The following is a 22,014-nucleotide window of genomic DNA, read 5'->3' on the forward strand; positions in this document are numbered from 1 at the left end:
GAGGCTGACCCCACCCCCCGCTCTGTGTCCATTCCAAAGAGCAGGTTATCCCAGCAGAGCAGATAACCTGTGTCCCTTCTCTCCAGCTATGGATGAGAACTGGACCAGCAGGTGAGAAGAATTCACCAACCATTTCCCAGGGATTTCTACAGGGAAAGACTGGATAAAAGGGCTGCTGCCAGCAGCACAACTCACGCTCACACCAAATCTTCCTTAGCTCCTGTCTGAAGAACAAGGCTGTTCCTGCTGCTCTCTCCCCCTCCAACTTTTCCTAGTACAAGCAACAAAGGAAAGTTATTCTTCTAAAAGAAATTCATAGTGATGGTTGGCATTTTTAATTTAGGTTTGTTTTATTTAAGTTTAATGTTAATTCCATGCTGTGTTTCAGTAAGAACAATACAGATTCTGTATCTGTGGCTCCAGTCAGATATCCAGTAGTACAAATTAGCTTCAAGTTACACATACTGAACAAAAGAGGTTGAGCGAGCGAAGGGAGATGGGGAGAGGGGAGGGAGAAAAGAAAAAATATTGAACACGCATGCAGGCTTATCAATGCCACCTTCAATGCTAACCTGCTTGGAGGGAAAGTAAAGAACAGGCAAGAATGAGCAGCCACGGATTGTTGAACTGTTACCAGCACCATGATTTTCAGCAACATTTCAGCAGTTTGGTAACTTTTTGTTTTTATACAGTAAAACCACTACAATAAATGTCCCAAATGCAACCTCGCAACTTCAAGCTAAACACCCAATTAAGTTGAAACATTGGTATAAAATTCAGTTTAAACAGTTATAAAAAAAAGAAAGATGCCACCACATGAGCACTACCTGGCCAGGACCAATCTCTCCCTACACGGCCTTCGGGTGTCACATCCAGGTCTGATGGCAATGTCACCACAGCTGGCAGAGACAATACAGTAATGCTGAAAGAGCCTTTACACAGTCCTGTTAGTGTCTTAAAGAACCTAAAAGCTGGCACCAGTAAAATCCACAGAAATTCACTCTTGCCTTTAAGAACTTTTAAACTGTGTAAAAAAAATAAAAATAAAGAAACCCAACAGGGCAGGAACCTAAATTCTGAGACCCAATGTAAAAGTCAGATTTGGTGGTTCTCAGAGTGACACTGAGGGTTTTTGTGGGGAAGGGGGAGGGTGGTCAGAGATGGGTTCTCTTGTTGGCCTTTGTGTCTCACTGGTTTTCATCTTCCACATCCTGCAACGCTTCTTTATTCTGTTCTTCACCTGTGGAAGTGGGAAGAAGGAAGTAAAATGTTACCATTTAAAACTGAGAGCTGCAGATCAGCTTAACAAGCACCTAGAGATTAATATTTTCATGCAATACAGGCTCACTCTCCCACTCCACACTGCCAGCTCCAGAGTGAAGCATTCCCATGGAAACGAAGCCTTGGAATCACCTGCACCCTCACACACAACTGCAGCCAGGCCATTAGAACATGTGAGGACAAACAAACCCTGCCCTGAAAACTGACACCACTCAGGTGAGCAGTCCTGCTGAGCAAGGCCTGGACAGCCCAGGCAGAAACCCTGGCAACAGCTGTGGATCAACAGCCTTGGATCTGGAAATCCCTTCCCCAAGCCTTCATCTTTTTTGCTGCTCAAGCCTCAACAGAAAAGTACCTCAGGGAATTTTATACAGTTACACTGATGGCAGGAGTTACCAAAGGTATAAAAACACCCTACTGTGAGTCCAACCTGATAAGAAACCCTGGGTTTAAGATCATGAAAGAAAAACATCTTGTGGAAATTAATGTCTCTGTTCCACCAGGCTGCACCATGCAGTGGAATGGGGCTGTCCATGAGACTCCTGCAGTTTGGTTACACTCCAGCTGCCCCAGGGAGCTCCATGCAACACCTTCTGCAGGGCTTTACCAAAATTCTGCTGCAACGAGGCAAGGTCCAGGTACCTCAGCTGGTGCCATCACACATGCACAAGTCACTTAATTGAAAAGGGAGGCTGAAAAAATGCTTACAATTATCTGTAACCACGTAAGATGGGACTCTCTTAAGGGCAATAAACAGAAATTTGTAATTAAAATCCTAATTTGCAATAAAACCCAATCAAATGAGACTGGTAACTTCCAGCAGAAAACCAGAATGTTTGCTCAGAGCATGTCCAGATTCAGGATTACCACCAGGTACAACGGGAAGTAGATTTTGGAAGAGGGGGCCTAGAACACAGGACATTCAACAACAATAAAGTTCATAGATAGAATTCTGTTTAAGAGAGGAAAGCAGAAGCTTTAACTCAGACTAAAAGATCTGAACATGCTCTAACCAACACACATGAGCAAATATTCCTCTACCAGGCCACTGTGAAGTACTTCCCATGCCCAAATATTCTTCTACCCATCCAGGTTTGCAGCTCAGTTCCCAAACATGTGAGTTACTCTGGATCCTAGTCAAGCACATCATCCCTGGGCAGGGGACAGGTACCACAGGAGTGGCAGCACGGACACAAGCATTTGTCAGCAGCAGGTGACAGAGGCAGGCACTGTTAGTGACAGGAAAACTGACACTGAAAACTCCAGTGAGCCACAACAAGAGACTTACAAAGTAGAATTTTTAGGAAATGAACAGTTGGACTTTCCTTTAGGAATCTATACAGCAGGAAAGAAGGGGAGAACAGGAATCATATGGAGATGACATTACAAGTGTGGAAATAAACTCAACACTCATCTGGGCCATGGGAAAGCTACAGGGATTGGGATGGGAGAGCAGCAGCTGGGTCATGCCTGGCTTTACATCCCTACATGGCTGAAATGGAAAGAAGGAAAAGCTTAATGCCAAAGAACAAGCCCTTTCCAAGCCTCTCCCATCCCCTGGAAACTGCTAATTGTACCACTACTGATTTATTGTTCAAAGGCTCTGCTCATTTGGGAATGTGGAGCTCTGGAAGCATCAGTTGGAAATGCACTCAGAGTATTAGCAAATATGAGGAAACTTAACTTTGCACCTGTGCCTAAACATTCTACATAATCACTTTTCTAGATCTGAAGAATTCCACCATGATTTTAAGCAGTCCTAGAGTATTTTCAATTCTGTCATCATTATCCTTCTGGCACCAGTAACCAGGAGAATCTGAACTACTTCAGTAAGAACAAAAATGTCTATTTTCCATGCCGTGGAGCAAGAAGTTTAGATCTCTGTTTATCTTTTCAAAATCTAAAGAGCCTGCAAGTAATCCTGTGGAACTTCTACAATATCCAAGATTCATGAGAGACATGAGCTATGGGCAAATCAGGAACTTTTGGAAGACACTAGTACTATCCCACACTGATCCAACCTCGTTACTCCACTAAAATGGCTTCCACAGACTACCAGGGTATTTGACCCCAATAAAAAAAGTAAAGGTTGTATCTAAATTGAGGGAATTTGAAATACATTTCTCCCCTCCAATGCCTACCCATGGCAAGGAAGGCATTCAACACCTGCAATGTTTTAGAGAAAAGTCTACAGACCCATCCAGGGAGGGTCCATCCTGCACCAGAGATAATCCTTGAAAAGAGACATGCAAGAGCCTTAAACACTGGGATGTGGAGTAAACCAGGAGCCAAGACCCCACACATTTACAGCATTCCCAGTCTCAGCAGCCCAAACAGCAGAGTGAGGAGCTATGGAGTAACAACACTTCAAAGCAAACCCATCACTCTACATAAAAACAGGAAATTGGGAAAAAGTGCAAAGATTCTACATTTACTTTCAGATGGACACATCACCAATAAAGTACCCCCAAGAATGTCTGGCTACAATGAACAGTTTACCAAAAATTTAAGACACTCACATATTTATGTGAAGTTCAGTAGTGGTGTTTCTAAGCTCTGGGCATTTGTAGGTATCCAAAATAATCTTAACAAGACTTACTTCTTCCCCTCCAAGTTAAAAGTAAAAGAAGTCAGCCCTTTTTCTTTGTCTCTCCAAGAGAGAAACCCTAAAATGAGTAGATTTATACTACCATTGACTGTGAAAGTTCAAGTGTTGGGAAAGTCCATTCAGTGGGCCAAAATCACTTCAAAAATCTGTGCTGTCCTTTGCTAGTGAACAGAAGCAATCCATGTCCCACCCTCTGGTACTACCAGGGGACACACTTGGCATTTGCTCTGGCAATGAGAATATGGAGTGACCTGGAATAAAGGGGAACTAAAGCATTTGCAGTGCTTCCTCCTGCACTGGGGGTTCACATCTGCTTGGAATGACAGCCAGAGATGAGCATGAAAGAAAGACAAGATGAAATAAATGAAGTCACTGCTGTTACAGTCATCACAGCTACCATGTGGAGAGGGACAAACAACCAAATGCTGCTAATTCCACACCTTCTTCCTTCAAGTGAGAGCTCCAGAGACCCCAGTGTCACCCCTATCACCTGTTTCAGTGTTAAAGTAGGACAGGAGAGTCATTATTGGGAGAGACAGAAGTAAACCATCAAAGGCTCTCCATTTCCACACTCTGTTCCTGGGTCAGGATGAGCTTTTCCAGCAGGACTCACTTACCATCACCCTGCATGTCTGAAGTCCATAGTGTCAGGTTATCACGTAACAACTGCATGATAAGTGTAGAGTCCTTATAGCTTTCTTCACTCAGTGTATCCAGTTCTGCAATAGCATCATCGAAAGCTGCTTTTGCCAACCTGCAGTGACACAATAAAGATTTAACCAATATTGCTGAACACAATCCAAAAGCACCCCTTAACACCAGTCACTTTATGTGATTTAAGAAACTTTTTACTCAATATTGGTTTTATTAAGCATTTCTACATCTTGGTTAAGTGCTGCTAAAAACTGAGTGTAACCTGCAGTGACAGAAGTGTAATGGTATTTGCTTCAATCACTGCCACTCTGTACATGCTCACAGGTCACAGAAATCAGTGCCACTATCCCTTCCAGCCTGTGCAAGACAAGTTAAATCACCTCACACCTTGGGCAGTTTGAGGGCAGGCACAGAGTTAACCTGGCAAGCTCTGAACTGCCTCCCATACACCATCACTCCCACACAAACAGGTGGCTCTGGACTCCAAAGAAAACGATGATGGTGAAAATCTCCCCAGTGCATTGACATCCACCACAGCAAACATCAGCAGGAAGAAAGCAGGAAAAGCAGTTACTCCTGGCTTGTCTGGTATTCACACAGCATTCCCATATTCCTACTCTGCCAGGCAGCACCTACCTGCAGGCACGATCAGGAGAATTAAGAATTTCATAGTAGAATACAGAGAAGTTGAGCGCAAGTCCTAAGCGGATGGGATGTGTTGGTGGGAGTTCTGTCATTGCAATATCACTAGCAGCTTTGTAAGCCACCAAGCTGTTCTCTGCAGCCTCCTTCCTGTCATTTCCTGTGGCAAACTCAGCCAGATACCTATGGTAGTCCCCCTTCCTGAGAACAGAAACAGTAGCAAGTCAGTAATCCTTGTCTGCCCACCAGCCATTAAATTAACAGCTGCAATTAAAGTGTGTTTAGATATTCACACAGCAAGCACTCTGCTGCTCAGTTACTGTCTACACAACACTACAGCAGGAGCTGAGGGAATTTTAAACCATCACTACAGGACACACCTTCTTTTCTTCTCTTTAAAAGTGTTCAGCTCGTGCAAAATAAAAAAACTCAAGCAAGGATGTGAATTCTGCATCAGCAACTCAATTAAAACTGCTGTTTCTTACATCTAAGAGCTGCACAACAGTGTATTTTAAGATTTCTGTCTCTATTTCAGGCCTGTCCTCTAAAAAAGGTACTTACATTTTGTAATAGAAAACCTTGGACTCGCCAGTGTTAGCTGCTGGAATGAGGTGTTTGTCCAGTACATCCAGAATGTCACAACAGATTAACTTCAGTTCAGTCTCAACCTAGTAAAGAAAAATGAAAATATAACAAAAAATTAGAAGCGGGGGTGGGGTGAGCACCTAAGCCTAAAAGCTTTCAAAAGTCCCCAAATATCAAACAGGTAACACCATGAAATTCTAAAGAGGGCTAAGACAGAAGAAAAATAAATAAAATGCAGCTGCTCCACAGGTGCATTAAGCAAAACAGTTCTGCACATTCAGCTGGCACACACAAGAGGCAGGGGCTGATGGATGATGAAATGTGGAACTGAACAGTGAAACTGTAAATTCCCTGAAAGACATCTTGCTAGACCACTGCATTAAGTTTGTCTCAGGATGTAATTCCTTACTGCAAGGCTTGCACAACTCAATTCCTTCCATTTTTGATCCCAGAAGGCTGCCCTAAAAGTGGCAACAGCAAAGGGGACAATTTGAAGGTAATTAACCTTAATCAGCTCAACTCTATCATACCACAGAGTCAAACGGCACCTTCACAACAGGTTCTCGTGAGTCCTTGGAGGCAAAGCTCTAAAAATAGAGCCTTAAGACAAAAATCATGGAGTATCAGAAGAGAATCAAGATGTGTCACACAAACAAAGGTCAGGTACAAGATGAAAACAAGCTCCAGAAGCAGGTGAAAAACACAAAGCGCAGCAACTCAGCGAAAAAGCAGAAATCATCAACACTAACAGTGAAATCTGTGGCCAAAAATGCAGTATATAAAGCCTTACTTAAAACCAGAGACTGGATTTGAATAGTCTGAACTGAAAACAGTCACAAGAACCTTCATTTTTTTCAGTCCCAAACATAAAGCAAGGTCACGGTTTACCACAGAGAGTTTCACACCTGCAAGCAAAGAAACTGAGCACACCCAGAAAAGCTGAAACCCCTCCTATGACATCAACATTGCCCAAACCAGATGGGCTCTGAGCCCCCAGGTCAGCCCAGTAGGAGTGGTTGGTTTAATGCACACAGTCACCCATCCACTGCTGCTTTTTCATGATTTCACAGGGACTTTCACAGCTACAGCTGAAGAGAACTCTGGCCCAAGCTAATTTCATATAAAGGAGAGATGTCAAGCAAATGCATTAAAGAAATTACCAGGAACTGCAAGTCTTGGATCACAGGAGCAGCCCCACTCAGTCCATCATCCCTTCCTATCCTCCCACCCAAGCATTTGCTTTCTCCTTCTTCCTTTAAGCATTTTCCTTGCCATGAAATCCTTTTATCACCACACAGCTCCCAAACTATCTGGGTTTGTAACCACAGCAGTTATACCCAAAAGGTGTTCAAATTACAGATCCAAAATAAATAATAAACTGGCACACACACACATACTGACTTGTACAAAGTAATAATTTGCAAAAGTTCCTTTAGGTAAATTAACTGTCAGCAAATTTCATGGACAAATGTCAGAATGCCCTGACATTCACAGGAAGAATAAGATGCTGTACTTAATTATGTGACAAATGCTTAAGAAAGGTGCTGAAATATGGTCACTTGAGAAGAATCTACTTCATATATTCTTGGGCTACAAAAGCTATAAAACCTTTGGCCAGCAGTCAGTTCCTGCAAACTTCTTTCCTCTTGATCCTCTTTTTCAATGACTTCTTTTGCAGAGAGATCTTCAGCAAAACTGCAAAGAATTAAACCAGTTTCTAATCCTCTTTAGTTAAATAACCATACATGTACAAACTCTATTTCATCTCAGACAGACCTTTTCCAGCTTTGCTTAAAGGATCAGTCACAGTTATCAGAGATCAGCTGCTGTCCAGGGCAATGGAAATGTCCTGAGCAAGCTTAGCTTAAAAAGATTTAATATAAATCAAGGTGATTAAGAGTAAAACAATTAAACAAAAAAAAAAAAAAAAAAAAAAAAAAAAACAAAAAAAAAAAACCACAACAAAACTAAAAGCTCTTGTACAAAAAGGATCAGTTCCAGACAGAGTGGCTCAGTGAGCACTCTCTAAGAAGGGAGGATGGAGGAGAGCCTGGCAGCTGCCCCAAATTCAGCCCAGGCTGGAAGTCAGAGCACTGGAAACCCACATTCCATGTGCCACATCTCCAGAGCAGGAAGGGGAAGTTCAATACCTGTGCTATGGTGTGGGAATGGATCTGGTTTAACTGCAAGGGAGGGAACTGCACTGTGTGCAGCCACACCCCACTGCAGCCCCAGTGTGCTCTCATCAGAGATGCAGCCAGATGAGAAATTCAGAGCTTTTGTGTATCCAAACGGCCACAGGAGCCAGGAGAGCAGCCTGTCTACAAAGGAAGCACCTAAGTGGCATTTTCCCTCATGGCTATGGATGTGTTTGGCTCCATTCAGCTGAAGTGGCTTGGGAAGAGCACAGTCTGGTGTCTTTCATCTCTCACTACTGCCCAGTGCACACTTGAGACAAGCCCAGCCCTGCCCTGCCCTCCCACCATCATCATCCCTGGAGTTCTGCCCCAGGTCACAATGGCCACTAGCTCAAAAATCTCAACGTGAGCCAGAACTGAATTACAGTAAATACTTACATACACCCAACCCAACAAAGAATTACTTTCACAAAAACCACTACAGAAACTCAATTCCTACTGGAGCAGCACTCTACAGCTGAGCAAGGCCACAGCTGCTTCTGGTAGATGAGACCTTTGTCTTTTAGAGATGCTCATTCTCTCCAACTCTCCAGTACTTTAAACTCAGCCTTGTTGGCCCCCAGAGATGGTCTGGGGGTTGGGGGGGAAGGTTTGGTTGGTTGGGAGTTTTTTCCCTTCTTCAGAGCCTTTCAAGTCTGAAAAAGGTTTTCCCAATAATGAACTTACTCTGGAAAATGCTACAATAGGCAGAATTTGTTGACAAGGGAATCATAGTGAGCAGAATTCTGCTGGAAGCTGTTTCTTTAGGGCAGCACTGAGCACAACAGGGCAGGAGTGCTACTCTTGAGCAGTGACAGCGAGCAGCAGCATCCAAACCTGTGCCATGTTCCTTCCTGCTCCCAGGCCATCCTGCCAAACCCATTCACACATCCATATTAAGTCTCCCAGCAGCTACTAACAGGATCTGGCTTTCAGCTACAGATGATGCTCAGGAACCTCTTTTACAAGTCCCTGTGGAGCTGGGCAGACACAGCCACCTTTCCTCCAGTGTGGAACCAGTGGCAGAGTTCAGTGCCACAGAGTTCCTCCTGTGCAGCTCTGAAAGCTGCTCCCTCTGAGGATTTCACAGCTCAACACCCTGCTGGCATGACACTGACTTCATGTGGCCTCTCCATCTCTTCAGACACCTCAAGCACTATAAACTCGTACTTCTTGCACCCCAGTCCATCCAGAATGGCACACATCCTTTACATGAGATGCAGAACAAAGGCTATTTCTAGAGTCCTTTCAAAACCAGGAGAAAAGTCTTTTCATCATTAAAGGATCTTTGGCAGAGGATGATAACCACCCACAAAACCCTGTGCAAAAGAATCTGGAAACACACAGTGTAAAACAAATTTAATCACTGGATAGCTGTTGTCTTGTTTTCCATGTTCTTTTGGGAAACACCCATCAAGAAAAGGTTATTTGGGACTGTATGTAACTGGCAGAGTCTCATCCCATCAGGATGCCAGCATAAAATTAGAAACTCACAACTTTAACAATTCCATGGAGCGACAGAAACCCTGTGAGTCAACAGAAAGTAGACAGAGCCATTCCTGGGAGAGGATTTCCAAGCCAAGATCATTTCCATTGCTGGTATATGAATCAGTGCCAGGTGATATAAGAGACTCCACTGTTCCTCTGGAAGTGAAGATGTGAACCATGTGGAGGCACTTGTCCTCAAATAATGAAGTCTCTGCAGAAATGTGTGGGATTTAAATAGCACGGGAGGCTGCCTGCTCCATGCTAAACCATCATTTAGGGCAGGGGGAACAACAGCTCACTAAGAGCTGGAGGTTTCATTAGCCCTTACCAATGGAAGTCAGAGCTTGCTGCAAGTTCTCCATTTTAGGTAAAGCTGCACACACTGACTAAGTCAGCATGAAGTTATGTGGATCAATTTTTCCCTCTCTCTCCAGAGAGAAAACAGCAAGGCTCTGGAGGTTGCTACACACACAAGTTTCACAGATTGAATGATCAGGACATCTCTGGGAACAGGAGTGACAGAAGACAAGGAGTCAAGAAGAGCCTGAGGAACTCCCCCCATGGACATTTCAAGTGTTAATGTTTTGAACACTCTAGGACAGAAAACTGGAATCACAAAAAGTGTCACTGTATGATCCAAAGCAACTTTTATAGGAAGTGGAAGTTTAACAGCCAAACACCTCCTCTAAAAGGGTTATCAAAAGAAGTTACTTGGAGTCAGTGAGGTTGGAGAGGAAGGAATGAGGCCTCCTGAGCAGGTGGAGCCTCACACCTGAGTAAGCAGGGAAGTGCCAGTGCAGTTCAAATGCTTGGCAGAGCTGCTGATGCACTGAGGGAAAAGCCCTCCCTCTCCTGAGCCTGCTGCCCTTCTGAGTGTTTGCACAGCAACACCACAGCTCTCCCCTTCACCAAGAGATTCATTCTACAGATAAGGAACAAGCTCCAGCCTTCCAAGGCTGCCACCCTATTCCAGGTCAGCACAGCACAGGCAATCTGGAACAGCAGGGCACTAAGGGGACCAGAACTAGATGACATTTTGCTGTAAGACCAACTCCATCTTACCATTTGCCGATATTCCCGAATCATTTTTAATTTGTCTTCTCCACCTTTGTTTTCTTCTTTCTGTTCAATGCTGCTGATTATTCTCCAGGAAGCTCTCCTGGCTCCAATCACATTTTTATATGCAACAGAAAGCAGGTTTCTTTCTTCCACTGTCAACTCCACGTCCATTCCAGCCACCTTCTTCATTGACTCAACCATTTCTAGGAGGAAAAGGTCAGGCAATTATTCTCACACCTGAAGCATCTTTCAAATCATTCAGTACAAGCTGTACATAAATGAGAACTTAGGAAATTAATTAGCCTCCCTCCTCCTTTAATCCAGCTACTCCTCACTTTTACCCTGGAGTGTTCCAAACAAATCCATCAGCACATACACAAAGGAAGTATCTGATATTCATCTAGCATTTTACAAGGGTTCCAAAAATTAGTAACAGTTATCAGCACAATCCTACAGGAGTGTTTGTTCTCCAGAGTGCCTTGGAGAAAGCACAGAACACTGAGAAAAGATGAGCAAATGTGATCTGACTCTTGACACAATCAGGATAAATCTGAGGAATTACAGGATGCTCCACTAATTTTTCAACTGGAATACAGTATAATGTAGTAATTAACAAAAATATAATATCCAGATTTGAATACATGTAGAGATGTAGGAGTACTGTTATTAGAAAAGTGAGTCAAAGCTGCAAGATGAACCTCCAAAGAAAAGTTTGGTGCTTGGAGTGGTAACAAAGAAGTCATGTTGAGTGTACCCACAGCAACCATATGTACCTGTGCCAAGCAGCCATTTACACTGAAAAGTAACACACAAAATATGAATTAATATATATTTGTATTTTAAGCCTGTTGAAAAGTATTTCTAAACCTGAGGTTAAAACAATCAATACCAAAACCAAAGTCAGCTTTCCTACACTCCAATGAAAACAAAGACTGAACCGCTTAAGGAAGGTTGTAACCCTTTCATTACCTAACCACACTGGGATTGTTCAAGACACATTAGAAGAACAGTGTTAAATATACAAATGAAGCTTAACTATCATTTTTTGCTCTCAGATATCAAAATCACAACCTGAACAGGCATAAGCTACTGCAGCAATGGAGACTGTAGGCTCCCTGGCAGGAAAAGTGTTATCAGTCTCCAACAGGTCTCCATATGTGGAGGACAACATTTTATGGTGGCTCTATTTTTATCAGCAGATTTTGCTTCTCCAAATCACAGAAAGTAACAAAAAAATCCACCAAGGGTTTGATAAAACTTGTTGAAAACAGCACCCTGCAATTGCAAAATGGTGAGAAGAATCTGAGAGCTGCCCTAGAACACTCCATGCTCACACAATATTAACATAAACATAAGTAACTGATGCCAGCTAAATTACAGGCAATATAATATAGCTACAATTTGCAACTTAAATAAAGCAAGTACTGTGATTTTTTTTCCTGAAGGATGACCCACACCATCCCATTCATACAAAGATTCTACTTAAAAGCTGTGAATTTTTAAAACTATGCAAATTAAGCCATCTCATATGTTGAAGTTTATTAAACAACATAGCTACACTCAAGATAAGTTGCCTGACAGTTCTTGTGGACAAAAACGACAATCAGGAATTGAGACTTGCAGTCTTCATGACCTGGGCATCTTTCTCAAGCTCCAGCAAAAAATGCAGGTCTTGTTTTTAAGCCTAATATTTACTGCCTTCAGAGAAACAATCCAGAGGTTACAGAGGATGCTGCCTTTTCTTTAAAGAGTTTCTATAATTGTCCTTTATCCACTGGGATTAAATACACAGTACTTCAGTCATACTCCTGGATGTACACAATGCTTTTATAGAAAACCTGCCTCTTAATGAAGACAACAGAAATCTATTCACACTTATCCCATGTAACAATGATATACATTGAATAATGAGTCCAGAAGTGTGGAGGTTGTGGAACATGGACAGCAACAGCTCCCAAGAGCTTCTGCCCTGTATCAGGAAATTTCAACAACTGGGCCAAAAAGGGCACGTTTTATCAACTGTTCTACAGGTTTCCTTCACAACCTCCTCCTTAGAAGCACATTTCTCTAGTGTGAAAATGTGAAATAAAAAGCTATACACAAGACTTGCTGTTCCCTGTAAATGAGTAGCTGTTTTCAGTGTACATTCAAACACATCATTACCAATTTAATCAACTGCTTGGCTTCTTCAGGATTTTATCTATCTATTACCAGTCTGAAGATCTACAAGCTCTTGAAACAGAGGTTAAACCCAATTTAGCTGAGCAATAGCTGGTCCAAAGCCAAACCCAAAATCCAGCCCTGCAAGGAGCTCCTGTGTCAGTGTTTCAGTCTGTTGGCAAAGGAGGTCATTACCCACCCTCCTGCAGAGCCACAACCAGGGAAACAAGGGAGCCAAAGGAAAACAGGCACCTGCTCACAACTACTCCTTATCAGTAAACAGCCCTTATCACCCCAACATTTTTATGACCGAGTTGTTAGTAAGTTAAATAGACTCCCTGACAAGTGGCAGCCACTGGGAACAGGATGCTGGGGGATGGGGGAGCACCTCAGGTCCCTCCCATTTGTTCTGAAGCACAAAGCCCTCAGCTTCAGCACCCCTCACACTGGGTACACAACCTCCCAACACTGACAACAGGAACTGAAAGGTCTCCTCCACAAAGTCTTACTCTTGTCACTAGGTCACCACACAACCACAGATCAGAATCCCACCCATGAACAACTGTCCCACCCAAAGATAAAACATTTATCAGTCTTTATCAGTCTACCCACAAAGCTGTTGGATAAAAAGACTTCTAGTTTAGTTAAGAGCTCAATTTTTCTTAAAAATACAAAAATCTGGGCTGATATTTCAACAAGACAAAATATTATGCACATACCTGGGTTTTTCCTAGTAAAGCCATAATCCAGCCCTGAAAATTTAAGCCTGATGAAAAATCTTAAGAATACAACACAAGTATCCCCTCCAAAACAAAAATAAAGTCACCCACACTGGCAACAGAGCAAATTATTTTTTATTTTAAGTGCAGTTTTACCTATCTGGAAGTTTCCACAAGGAGGTGGAAAGCTCAGAGACCATTCAAGACAAAATACAAGTCTGAGATTACATTTCATTAACAAGGATTATTGCAGGAATGACAACTCATTGCATACAAAATCCAGAGATGCTTCCACTGCATTATGGAAAAAGTAGTGTTATGCATATTCAGAGAAACAGAGACTGTATTTAAGTGGTTAAGTTCCAGCCTCTCAGGTGATTGTGGCTGTCACTTATTATGCTACTGTCAGATCATGCAGGAGCAGGAAATCCCAAAAATGTAAATTGTGGAAGGAGAGGGGAATATTCTGGAGAATGACATGCTCACCCTAGATTTAGATCCTTCCCCAAGCACCTGCTGCTGGTTAAGAAACACCACAACACACAAACACTGCCTGATCAGGTTTGTATATTCTTATGGAAAAGCTGAGACTCCAAACAACTGCCTAAGATACTACAAAACTGTCATGATGGCCAGGCCATTTTTTAGGTTCCTGTATTCTACTACTATGATTAAAATGCTGGCTCCCCATTGCAAACCCCACTGAGTCACCTCCAGCCACCAGGAGGGACACACAGGCAAAGCCTGGAAAGCACAAAGGGTTGGGACAGAGGTGGCCACCTACAAAAGGTTTGTGAACAGCAAGGTGCAAGGCTTGGGATTGGGGTTTAAAGTGAAAGACAAAAAATAAGCCTTATTCTAAACTAAAAGTCATGGGGAAGTTTACAAGTGTTGAGAAGCATATGCATAATCATTATACTGTAGAGCATGGCCTTCCATTATGCCTCACAAATCTACTGGAATGCTTTGAACAAGTGAAGCACATGGACAAGGAAGACATAATTGGAATAGTCTACCTGGATTTCCCAAAGGCATTTGACAAGGTCCCTCACCCAAGGTTCTTTAAGGAACTCAACTGCCATGAGATAGGAAGGAAAGTCCTCACATGGATAAACATTTGGCTGAAAGACAGGAAACAGGGCATGAATATGAGACTCAAGGTTTGAGAAAGAGAAAGCCCACCAGTGGAATTGTAAGGGACCCGTGCTGGAAGCAGGCTGGCATTTCTGAGGGAGCCACAGAAACAGAAGCAAATAAGAAGTACTAACTTAGTAGCAGCCAACTCCTAGGAACAAACATGAGAAGAACTGAAGAAATAGGGGCCAGTGTGTTTTCTTCAGTAAGAGATGAATGTAACTGTGCAGATTAATGCCACAGACTGCATTTCACACAGCTACAGACCACCTAACATCAGTGGGTACCACCCTACTCACTACACTGATGAGATCCAAATTCAACCAAGGGGAAGTTCAGCTCCGCTTTCCATCCATCAGGAATTCCTCTGAACACACTACGACACTGCCTGCATAAGGTTTTTCTGTTCTCTTAGGGAATCCTGTGTTTGGCATCCAGAGATGGCTGAACTCATCCCCATTGATTCCCTCCTGCCAGCTCAACACCCCTCTGACCTCTCAACTGGCTCATTCAGGTCACCAGCTCAAACAACTACTCACAAGGGAAAAAAAATTAATCCTGCCTTTTATTTAGAGAACTGAATTGGTTCTAAGGGTCAGACCAGAATTCAAGCACAAATGAGAAGCATTCCTTATCACAATATGCAAGTTTTACACAAATGAGCATAAAAGAACCTAACAGGTGGATTCCCAGTTAAGACAACCAACAGGCAGAGGAGGAAAAAAAACCCAAATAATATCAAACTTGCACAGAGGCTTGATGATGATTTTTTGTGGACAAAGCAGAGGGTTATATTGCTATTCCTTGTGTAAGGTTTGTAACAGCTGGTGCAGTCAAAACCCTTCCAAACCTGACAGCATGACTCTGCAATAAACAGGCCTGTACCTTTACACACTTGGAGAAACACAGGTTAGGGCCAAGCTATCCAAGCAACAGTGGGATTTTCTGCATGATCAATTGTATGGTCTACCACAAATCCTTCTTGCAACAAGAACATTTTTAAATCATTCCTCTAATCTGTTCAAGCTGTGGACATTTACTTTTCCAAATCAAGAGGATTTCCCCGCTATTTCTAACAAACATTTCAGTTTGAAACCAAACATCTTAAGCCTGAGCCTGATCATAAATCTCCCCCCTTGACTGAGATCTGCTACTGAGCAATCCTCTAATACTGGAAACCAGTTCAGCTTCTGGGCTCCTTGCAGAGGACCTCACCATCCAATTGTAGAATTCTGTCTCCTTTGTCTGCTCCTGGTACCTCAGGAAATTCAAGAAGGCCATTACAGACAAAGGCCCTTTCTCACACAACTGCTCATAATCACAAGTCAATTTATGTCCCAGAATGTACAACTCCCACTTATAGAAACGTTATAGAAACGTACAGTCTTACTCCTTTAGCACTGTCTTGCCCATATTTTAACTCTTGGATTGCTACAATTCTTAGGGATATGCTGAGAATTTTCTGCCTTTTACCTCAGAGACAGCAGTCACACCCCACATCACTACAGTAGTAAGAGCTTTAACAGGGTAAGTGGTAACCATTAATGGAGAGAGGACCCAAAAAACTGAAGTGTGCTTGACATCTGCATGAGAGAGACCAATCCTCTGCAAACCAAAATTAATATGCAACTTGAATTCTAATTTGTGACTTATTGATTCCTCACTAGGCTCTAAGCTGAAGACCTGTTACTAGGAGACAGATCTTCCTAAAAAGGGTTCAAATCTTGAACTGAACCCACTGCTGCACACGTTCCTGCCTTCGTGATAAAGACACATTTCTAAAGACAAAGGAGCCAGCTGTTAGCCTGCTGTGCTGGGAGGCAGCAGACCTGTCATGGTGGGCTGGGCTTTCCTTACCTGTACCTTGACCTATTCTCTGGTTCTGAGGGGGAAACCCCACCTATTTCACCTCACCCAAGTAATGTACTTCAAGACTTGTAGTACAAAGCAGCTGTTGGAAGCATCTGCTCACAGACTGCCTTGAGCCACAGCATGTTTCTCACATGAAACAAAGATGTTCCCAGCCTCCACAAAGAGGAATTGGTTTCAATACTCAGCAGAAATCTACAGGAATCCTCTACATCCTCTTGATATAAAGAGTTCCACAATATCACTTACTCCAATTGTTTTCCAAAAAAAGGAGTCCATTTAGTTATATATTATTCTATAAGGAACAGCAGAGAGTGAGATTTCTCACCAAGCTTCCTGTACTGCCAGTAAGCTTCCTGGCATTTTGTGATTTGCCATAACATGCCTAAGCAGATCTTTGAAGATAGTCAGACACCCAAATCTCTTAATATATCTCTGGAGATCAGGGTTTAAGTGCTACTTACACTGCAAAAGTACCTAGAAAGTTGTCCTCTTAATCTGGGCCACCATCCTGAGGACAGTACAGGCACAGGACTAGATTCCCAACCGTTCACAAATGCAGCTCCCGAGACTTCAGAAATTCCCTAAGTGGGTCAGGTAAGTAACACCAAAGGAGCCACAGTTGGATGCCCACCATAAGTGCTGCTATAAATGCCATGAGCCATACATAAATAGCAACCCACCATTCTTCCAGTCTCCAGGAGAAAGATGGGACAGAAGTTTACACTTATTCTAATGTCAAACAACAACAATAAAAAAATTATCAAACTCATATTTGAATTACCCAAGGGACTTGTATTCCAATGTATCTGTAGCCAGTACTTACCATCATCCTATTTTATATGTGTCCATTAATAACTGTGGCTTTATAATTGTGCACCTCAAAGATCAAACTGAGGAGCAAAATTAGGATTAGCTTACTCTTTCCTCATATTGCTTCTCAAATCACTTTGTTCACAGAATTATTCAGCAGTCTCAGCTATGATCTTGGCAGAACTGCATTATTTCACATTAACAGGAACAAATTATGCCAATCATTTTTAATTGTTTCAGCTGAACAGGAACAGAGAATTAAATGATAAAACAGTATCTACAGTACATTTTCTTCCAGGCCATGGACACGAGGGAAGTGAAGATGCATTTAGAGCAGCTGGCAGAATTAGAGGGTGCATCTTAAATTATGTTGACCCAACCTGATTCCTAAAACCTCTGGAAGTCCAAAACCCAGAGCACTGATTTAAACAAGACATCCTTAAGTTCAGTGCTCCCTCCTAAATTGTAACAAGTCTCATGCCCATTCAGAAGAAATACAGCACAACAAGTCTGCTACATTTTGCTCTGGGCAGCTTGTTTAGCAAACACTCATGGTACTGGGAGAACCAAAAGTCCACCCAGGGAAATGCTGCACCAAGGCAATAATCCTTCCCAATCAATTTTTATCAGTTGACAGGAAGTTTGCATTGCAGATCTGTGTCATGGGGTAGAGTCCTATTACCTTCTAACAAAGTGATTTACTGCTGACTTCAGAAAATCCCAGACAGACAGTCATGCCTCAAGAGCTCCCAAGGATGATGATTCCTCCAGGATGTTGGGTTTCCACTCAAACCAAAGCCAACACTTTCAGTGGCACTGACTCATCCCTACCAGGTGGAGAACCCTTCCCTCCTCAGCAGAAGTAGCACACACTCTGTGGAATATGGATGTGTTCCTCTGCCCAAGGTAACAATGGTACCCCAATACCTGGTTTCTGGGGGCATTTCCTTTCTCCAAGTCCTTCAGTTATTGCAGAGACTGCCTTACTGCTTTCCTTTAGTGGTACTATAAATTCTAAACTATTTTCACATAGGAACTCTAAATGAATGGAGTTTTATTTAGGCCTTCTTTTTCTTTTAGTTTGTCATTTTTTTCTCCAAAACGTGTATTTTTCAGATTTTCTGCAATGGTGCCATCAGATGGTTTTTAAGCACAACTCAGTAAAAATGTGTCATTTGGTGAGAACTTGGTCATGTTGTCTATAAAAATTTAGGAACAGAAAATATTTGGAGCGTCTTCTTACCTCTCTAAATGAGGTGTTACTGCATTCACACATTCCACTTACATATATTTATTTCACTTCAAATGAGTAATCATAGCTCTCAGGGCAAAGTAACAGTCTCAGAAGAGTCGAGAAAATTAAAGGCCCTTTCTATTATATGCGGGGGAACCATGTTTAAAAGGAACAGTTGCAAGACAGACATTTTTGGGGCAAGAGACACCACCCAAGGTTGCCAGTTCCTCCCCTCTACCCCTTTTCCCCCAGATATTAAATCATCACGGATATTAAATGACCAGGGATAGCACAAAAACTTAAAGGGGAAAAAGGATGAAAAGAAAACGCTGGTAAAGTGAAACTACCTGTAATAATTTCTACCACATAATGAAAGCATATGCGTTTTCTTTAGGCAGTACTCGCTCCCTGCAGGGTGAGAACTCGCTCTCTCTGGGTTTGCCAGGGGCAGCAGGATCTCCAGCCGGGGGTAGAGGCAGAGAAAGAAGCGCAGCCCCGTCCCCGGGGACCCCCACGAGCACGGCCGGTGAGGGGCCGAGGGCCGGGCCCCCCCTCTGAGCGCTCGGCATGGGCGTTGTCTGCGGCGAGCCGCCCTCGCCCCGCTCCGCCCGGCCGGGGGAGCGCAGGGCCGGGGCCGGCCGGACCTCGCGGCGGCGTGAGGGGCAGCGGGGTCTCTTTGTGGGGCCCCCCGAGTCGGGGGCGGCTCCCCTGCCCCCCTCCCCCCCTCCAGGACTCGCCCTTCGCGGCCGCCATTTTATTCCCGGCTCCTGCCGCCACCGCCCCCCGCCCCGGGCCCCGCCCCGGTCCGAGACACCCCCTCGCCCGGGCCCCCCATCCCCGCTTCCAGCGGCCCCTCAGGGCGCTCCCCGTCGCCATTTTGTGTGCGCCCCCTCCTCCGCCCCTGCCCCCCTCCCCCGCCCAGCCGCCATTTTGTGGCCGCTCCCTCCCTCCCTCCCTCTCCCCTCGACCGTGCACGGCCTCCCGAGCCCGCGCGCTCACCATCGTAGCGCTCAGCCTGCTCAGCCAACTTGGCCTGATAGACGAGGTCCTCCCGATCGTCCATGTCCTACGGGCGGAGCGGCGGCGGGGACTACGCGGGGCGGATGGCAGCCGATGGGTCCGGGGGGCTCAGCAGCTACCAGCTCGCTGCTCTCCGGGCAAATATGGCGGCAGCGCCTCCTCCCGCTGCATCCGGGCACTCCCGCGGGCGCGCGCATGCGCTCCGCCGCCTCCCATGGCAACGGCGGCTCCCTGGCAACGAGCGGGGGGGCGGGGTGAGGCGGCGTGAGGGGTGTGAGGAGGGGTGAGGAATAAAGGGAATGGGGCGGTGTGGAGGGTGAGGCGGGATGAGGGGTGAAGCGGGATGGGTGTAGCGGTGTGAGGGTGAAGCGGGACGGATGAAGCGGTGTGAGGGTGAGGCGGGATGAGGGGTGAAGCGGCGTGAGGGTGAGGCGGGACGGATGAAGCGGTGTGAGGGTGAGGCGGGATGAGGAATAACGCGGGTTGAAGGATGAGGCAGCCCGGCAATGGCGGGGATGGTTCCCCCATCCCCAGCCCGGCTCTGGAGGGGCCGTGGCCGGGACAGGGCTGTGGGCGAGCGGGGGCAGCGGGCCCGGCCGCCGGTGACGTTTCCCTCAGTGCGGCTCCATCTCTCCGTGTTTGTGCTGCCCTCAGACGCTGACAGCGCTGTTTGAGTTGCTCTCCCTCGGTATTTGGGTACAAATCACCGCGTATGCCTCGCATGGAAGGGTGGATCTGTGACCGAAAGGCACATGGTCAGATATGGGTTTCTGCAGCATCTCCATACAATCTGCTGTAAGAATCTCCTCCAGTGCATAGCACGTGGTAATTTCACCGTTTCAAGAGGCTAGAAAATCTAGAAAGTAAAATTGAATGTTTCACGAGTTCCTCACAGTACTTCTGAAAAACAAAAGGAGCATTCCCTTCAATAACTGAGATAATGCCTCAATTTCTGAAATCAGAATGGTTTTAGAAAACTAAAAGGGATGATGCATGGCTGGCATGAACCTGATCTTCAAAGATCCCCATCCCTGGGAGTGTTCAAGGCTAGGCTGGATGGGGCTTGGAGCAGCCTGGTTTTTGGACGGTGTCCCTGCCCATAGCAGAGGAATTGGAATGAGATGAGCTTTAAGGTCCCTTCCAACCCAAACCATTCCACGATTCTGTGATTTGCTCAGGGCAGCTGTGAATGAAGTCTTGTCTCTTTTCCCAGTGTCTCCTTGGAAGTACAGATTCCAGATGTTCTCCCATCACCTCACTGACAGGAAAAGCACACAGAGACCTTGGCAAGTTTTGACAGCAGAGACAGAGCTGGCCCTGGCACCTCCTGGACACAAAGTCAGGTATCCCCATTCATTGTATTGTGCCCACTGAAATGGGCTCCTGATGGGTGACTGAAGGCACACACCTTGAACACCATTCAAAGCACATTTTTTCAGTAGTTTATTGCTGGCCTGTCTTAATTCTTTTAGTTCATGAACAAAACTTTTACGGTCTGCAAGATCAACATAACCTTATGGTTTTCTTATAAATAAATCTAAAAGCTTGACAGAATTATTTTTATATCACTTGCTCAGAAAATCAATGCTCTGTTTTCAAGGGATATTTAGACCCTCTTTTTCACAGATCAGGATCATCTCATCAGGATTTCTTAAAGACATCAGTGACCAAGGTCACTGAAAATTACATGTCAAGTTCAGAAAAAAAAATTGCTTTTTTTGATTTATTTGAAGTAAGATTAGAAAATGCTGATTTTGCTGAAATTAGGAATCATTGTAAACCTTTACTTCTGAATTGCTGATAAATACATGATACAAAGTTAGGCACTCAAAAGGTCCCAGTAGTGCACAGTCACTATCTCTGTGTAAATTTTTAAGACTTGCAAATCACTTCTGCACTCTCTTGACCATAAAGTCTATTTTTCAGCAGACTTGGGGAGCTGTGCACAATAAATTAGATTTGGATCAATTTAGGAATTTTTCTGTGATCCTCATGTTCAGCAGGCACTCAGGTTGCAGGGAGTTCAATAATATCAATAAATCAGGACACTTAAAGCAGATTTAATTGCCAGAAGTGAGGTGCATTCTTGGTACCCTTGCTAAATAATAGCATATTGTCTAAATACTTTAAATTCTTTTGAATGCACTCGTTACAGATGGCATTCAGATATTTGGAAATTGGTCAGGGATTTGGCAAGGCATGAGGAATAAACATTCTAATCCAAGGAAATACAGCACAATTTGCTGATGCAATCCTTGCTTGCCCTTTGCCCCCTGAACTTTCACATTAATTCGTTCAACCACTGCTGCAGCCAAACCCCACAGTTGAAAGGAGAGGGGATGGAAAAGGAAAAGCAGTTTTCTGTGTGAGCCCTTTGCTCTATCAGGTCAGGGAGCTCTGCAAACACCAGGGCACAGTAAAGCTGAAGGGGATGGCTGGCAGGGCCCTGGGGAAGAGCAGGAACACCATCTTCCTTTTGGCTGCAGGGAACTCTGAAATTCTCTCAGCTAATCTCATTAAAAGGCACCTTTGCATTGCAGCTCTGCAGTGGGTGAGCACTGGAGCAAAGCT

At 44.3% G+C, this 22,014-nt stretch overlaps 1 protein-coding gene across 2 annotated transcripts; it reads right to left on the minus strand.

Moving 5' to 3' along the window:
* Window positions 1-333: 333 nt before the first annotated feature.
* YWHAE (tyrosine 3-monooxygenase/tryptophan 5-monooxygenase activation protein epsilon) lies at window positions 334-19,607 on the minus strand. 2 transcript variants are annotated; one of them, XM_084219164.1, is made up of 7 exons: window positions 19,423-19,607; window positions 10,498-10,697; window positions 5,747-5,853; window positions 5,180-5,386; window positions 4,507-4,643; window positions 2,570-2,616; window positions 334-1,240 (listed from the first exon to the last, which is right to left on the minus strand). In XM_084219164.1, the coding sequence occupies exons 1-6, from the start codon at window positions 19,484-19,486 to the stop codon at window positions 2,609-2,611; spliced, it is 723 nt and encodes a 240-aa protein (XP_084075290.1). In that variant the 5' UTR covers window positions 19,487-19,607; the 3' UTR covers window positions 334-1,240; window positions 2,570-2,608. The 2 variants fall into 2 exon arrangements, with proteins under 2 accessions (XP_084075290.1, XP_084075289.1); XM_084219163.1 differs by lacking the exon at window positions 2,570-2,616.
* Between the last annotated feature and the right edge of the window lie 2,407 nt (window positions 19,608-22,014).

The sequence above is a fragment of the Fringilla coelebs genome (assembly GCF_963513975.1).
Source record: "Fringilla coelebs genome assembly, chromosome: 20".
NCBI classification, from domain to species: domain Eukaryota; kingdom Metazoa; phylum Chordata; class Aves; order Passeriformes; family Fringillidae; genus Fringilla; species Fringilla coelebs.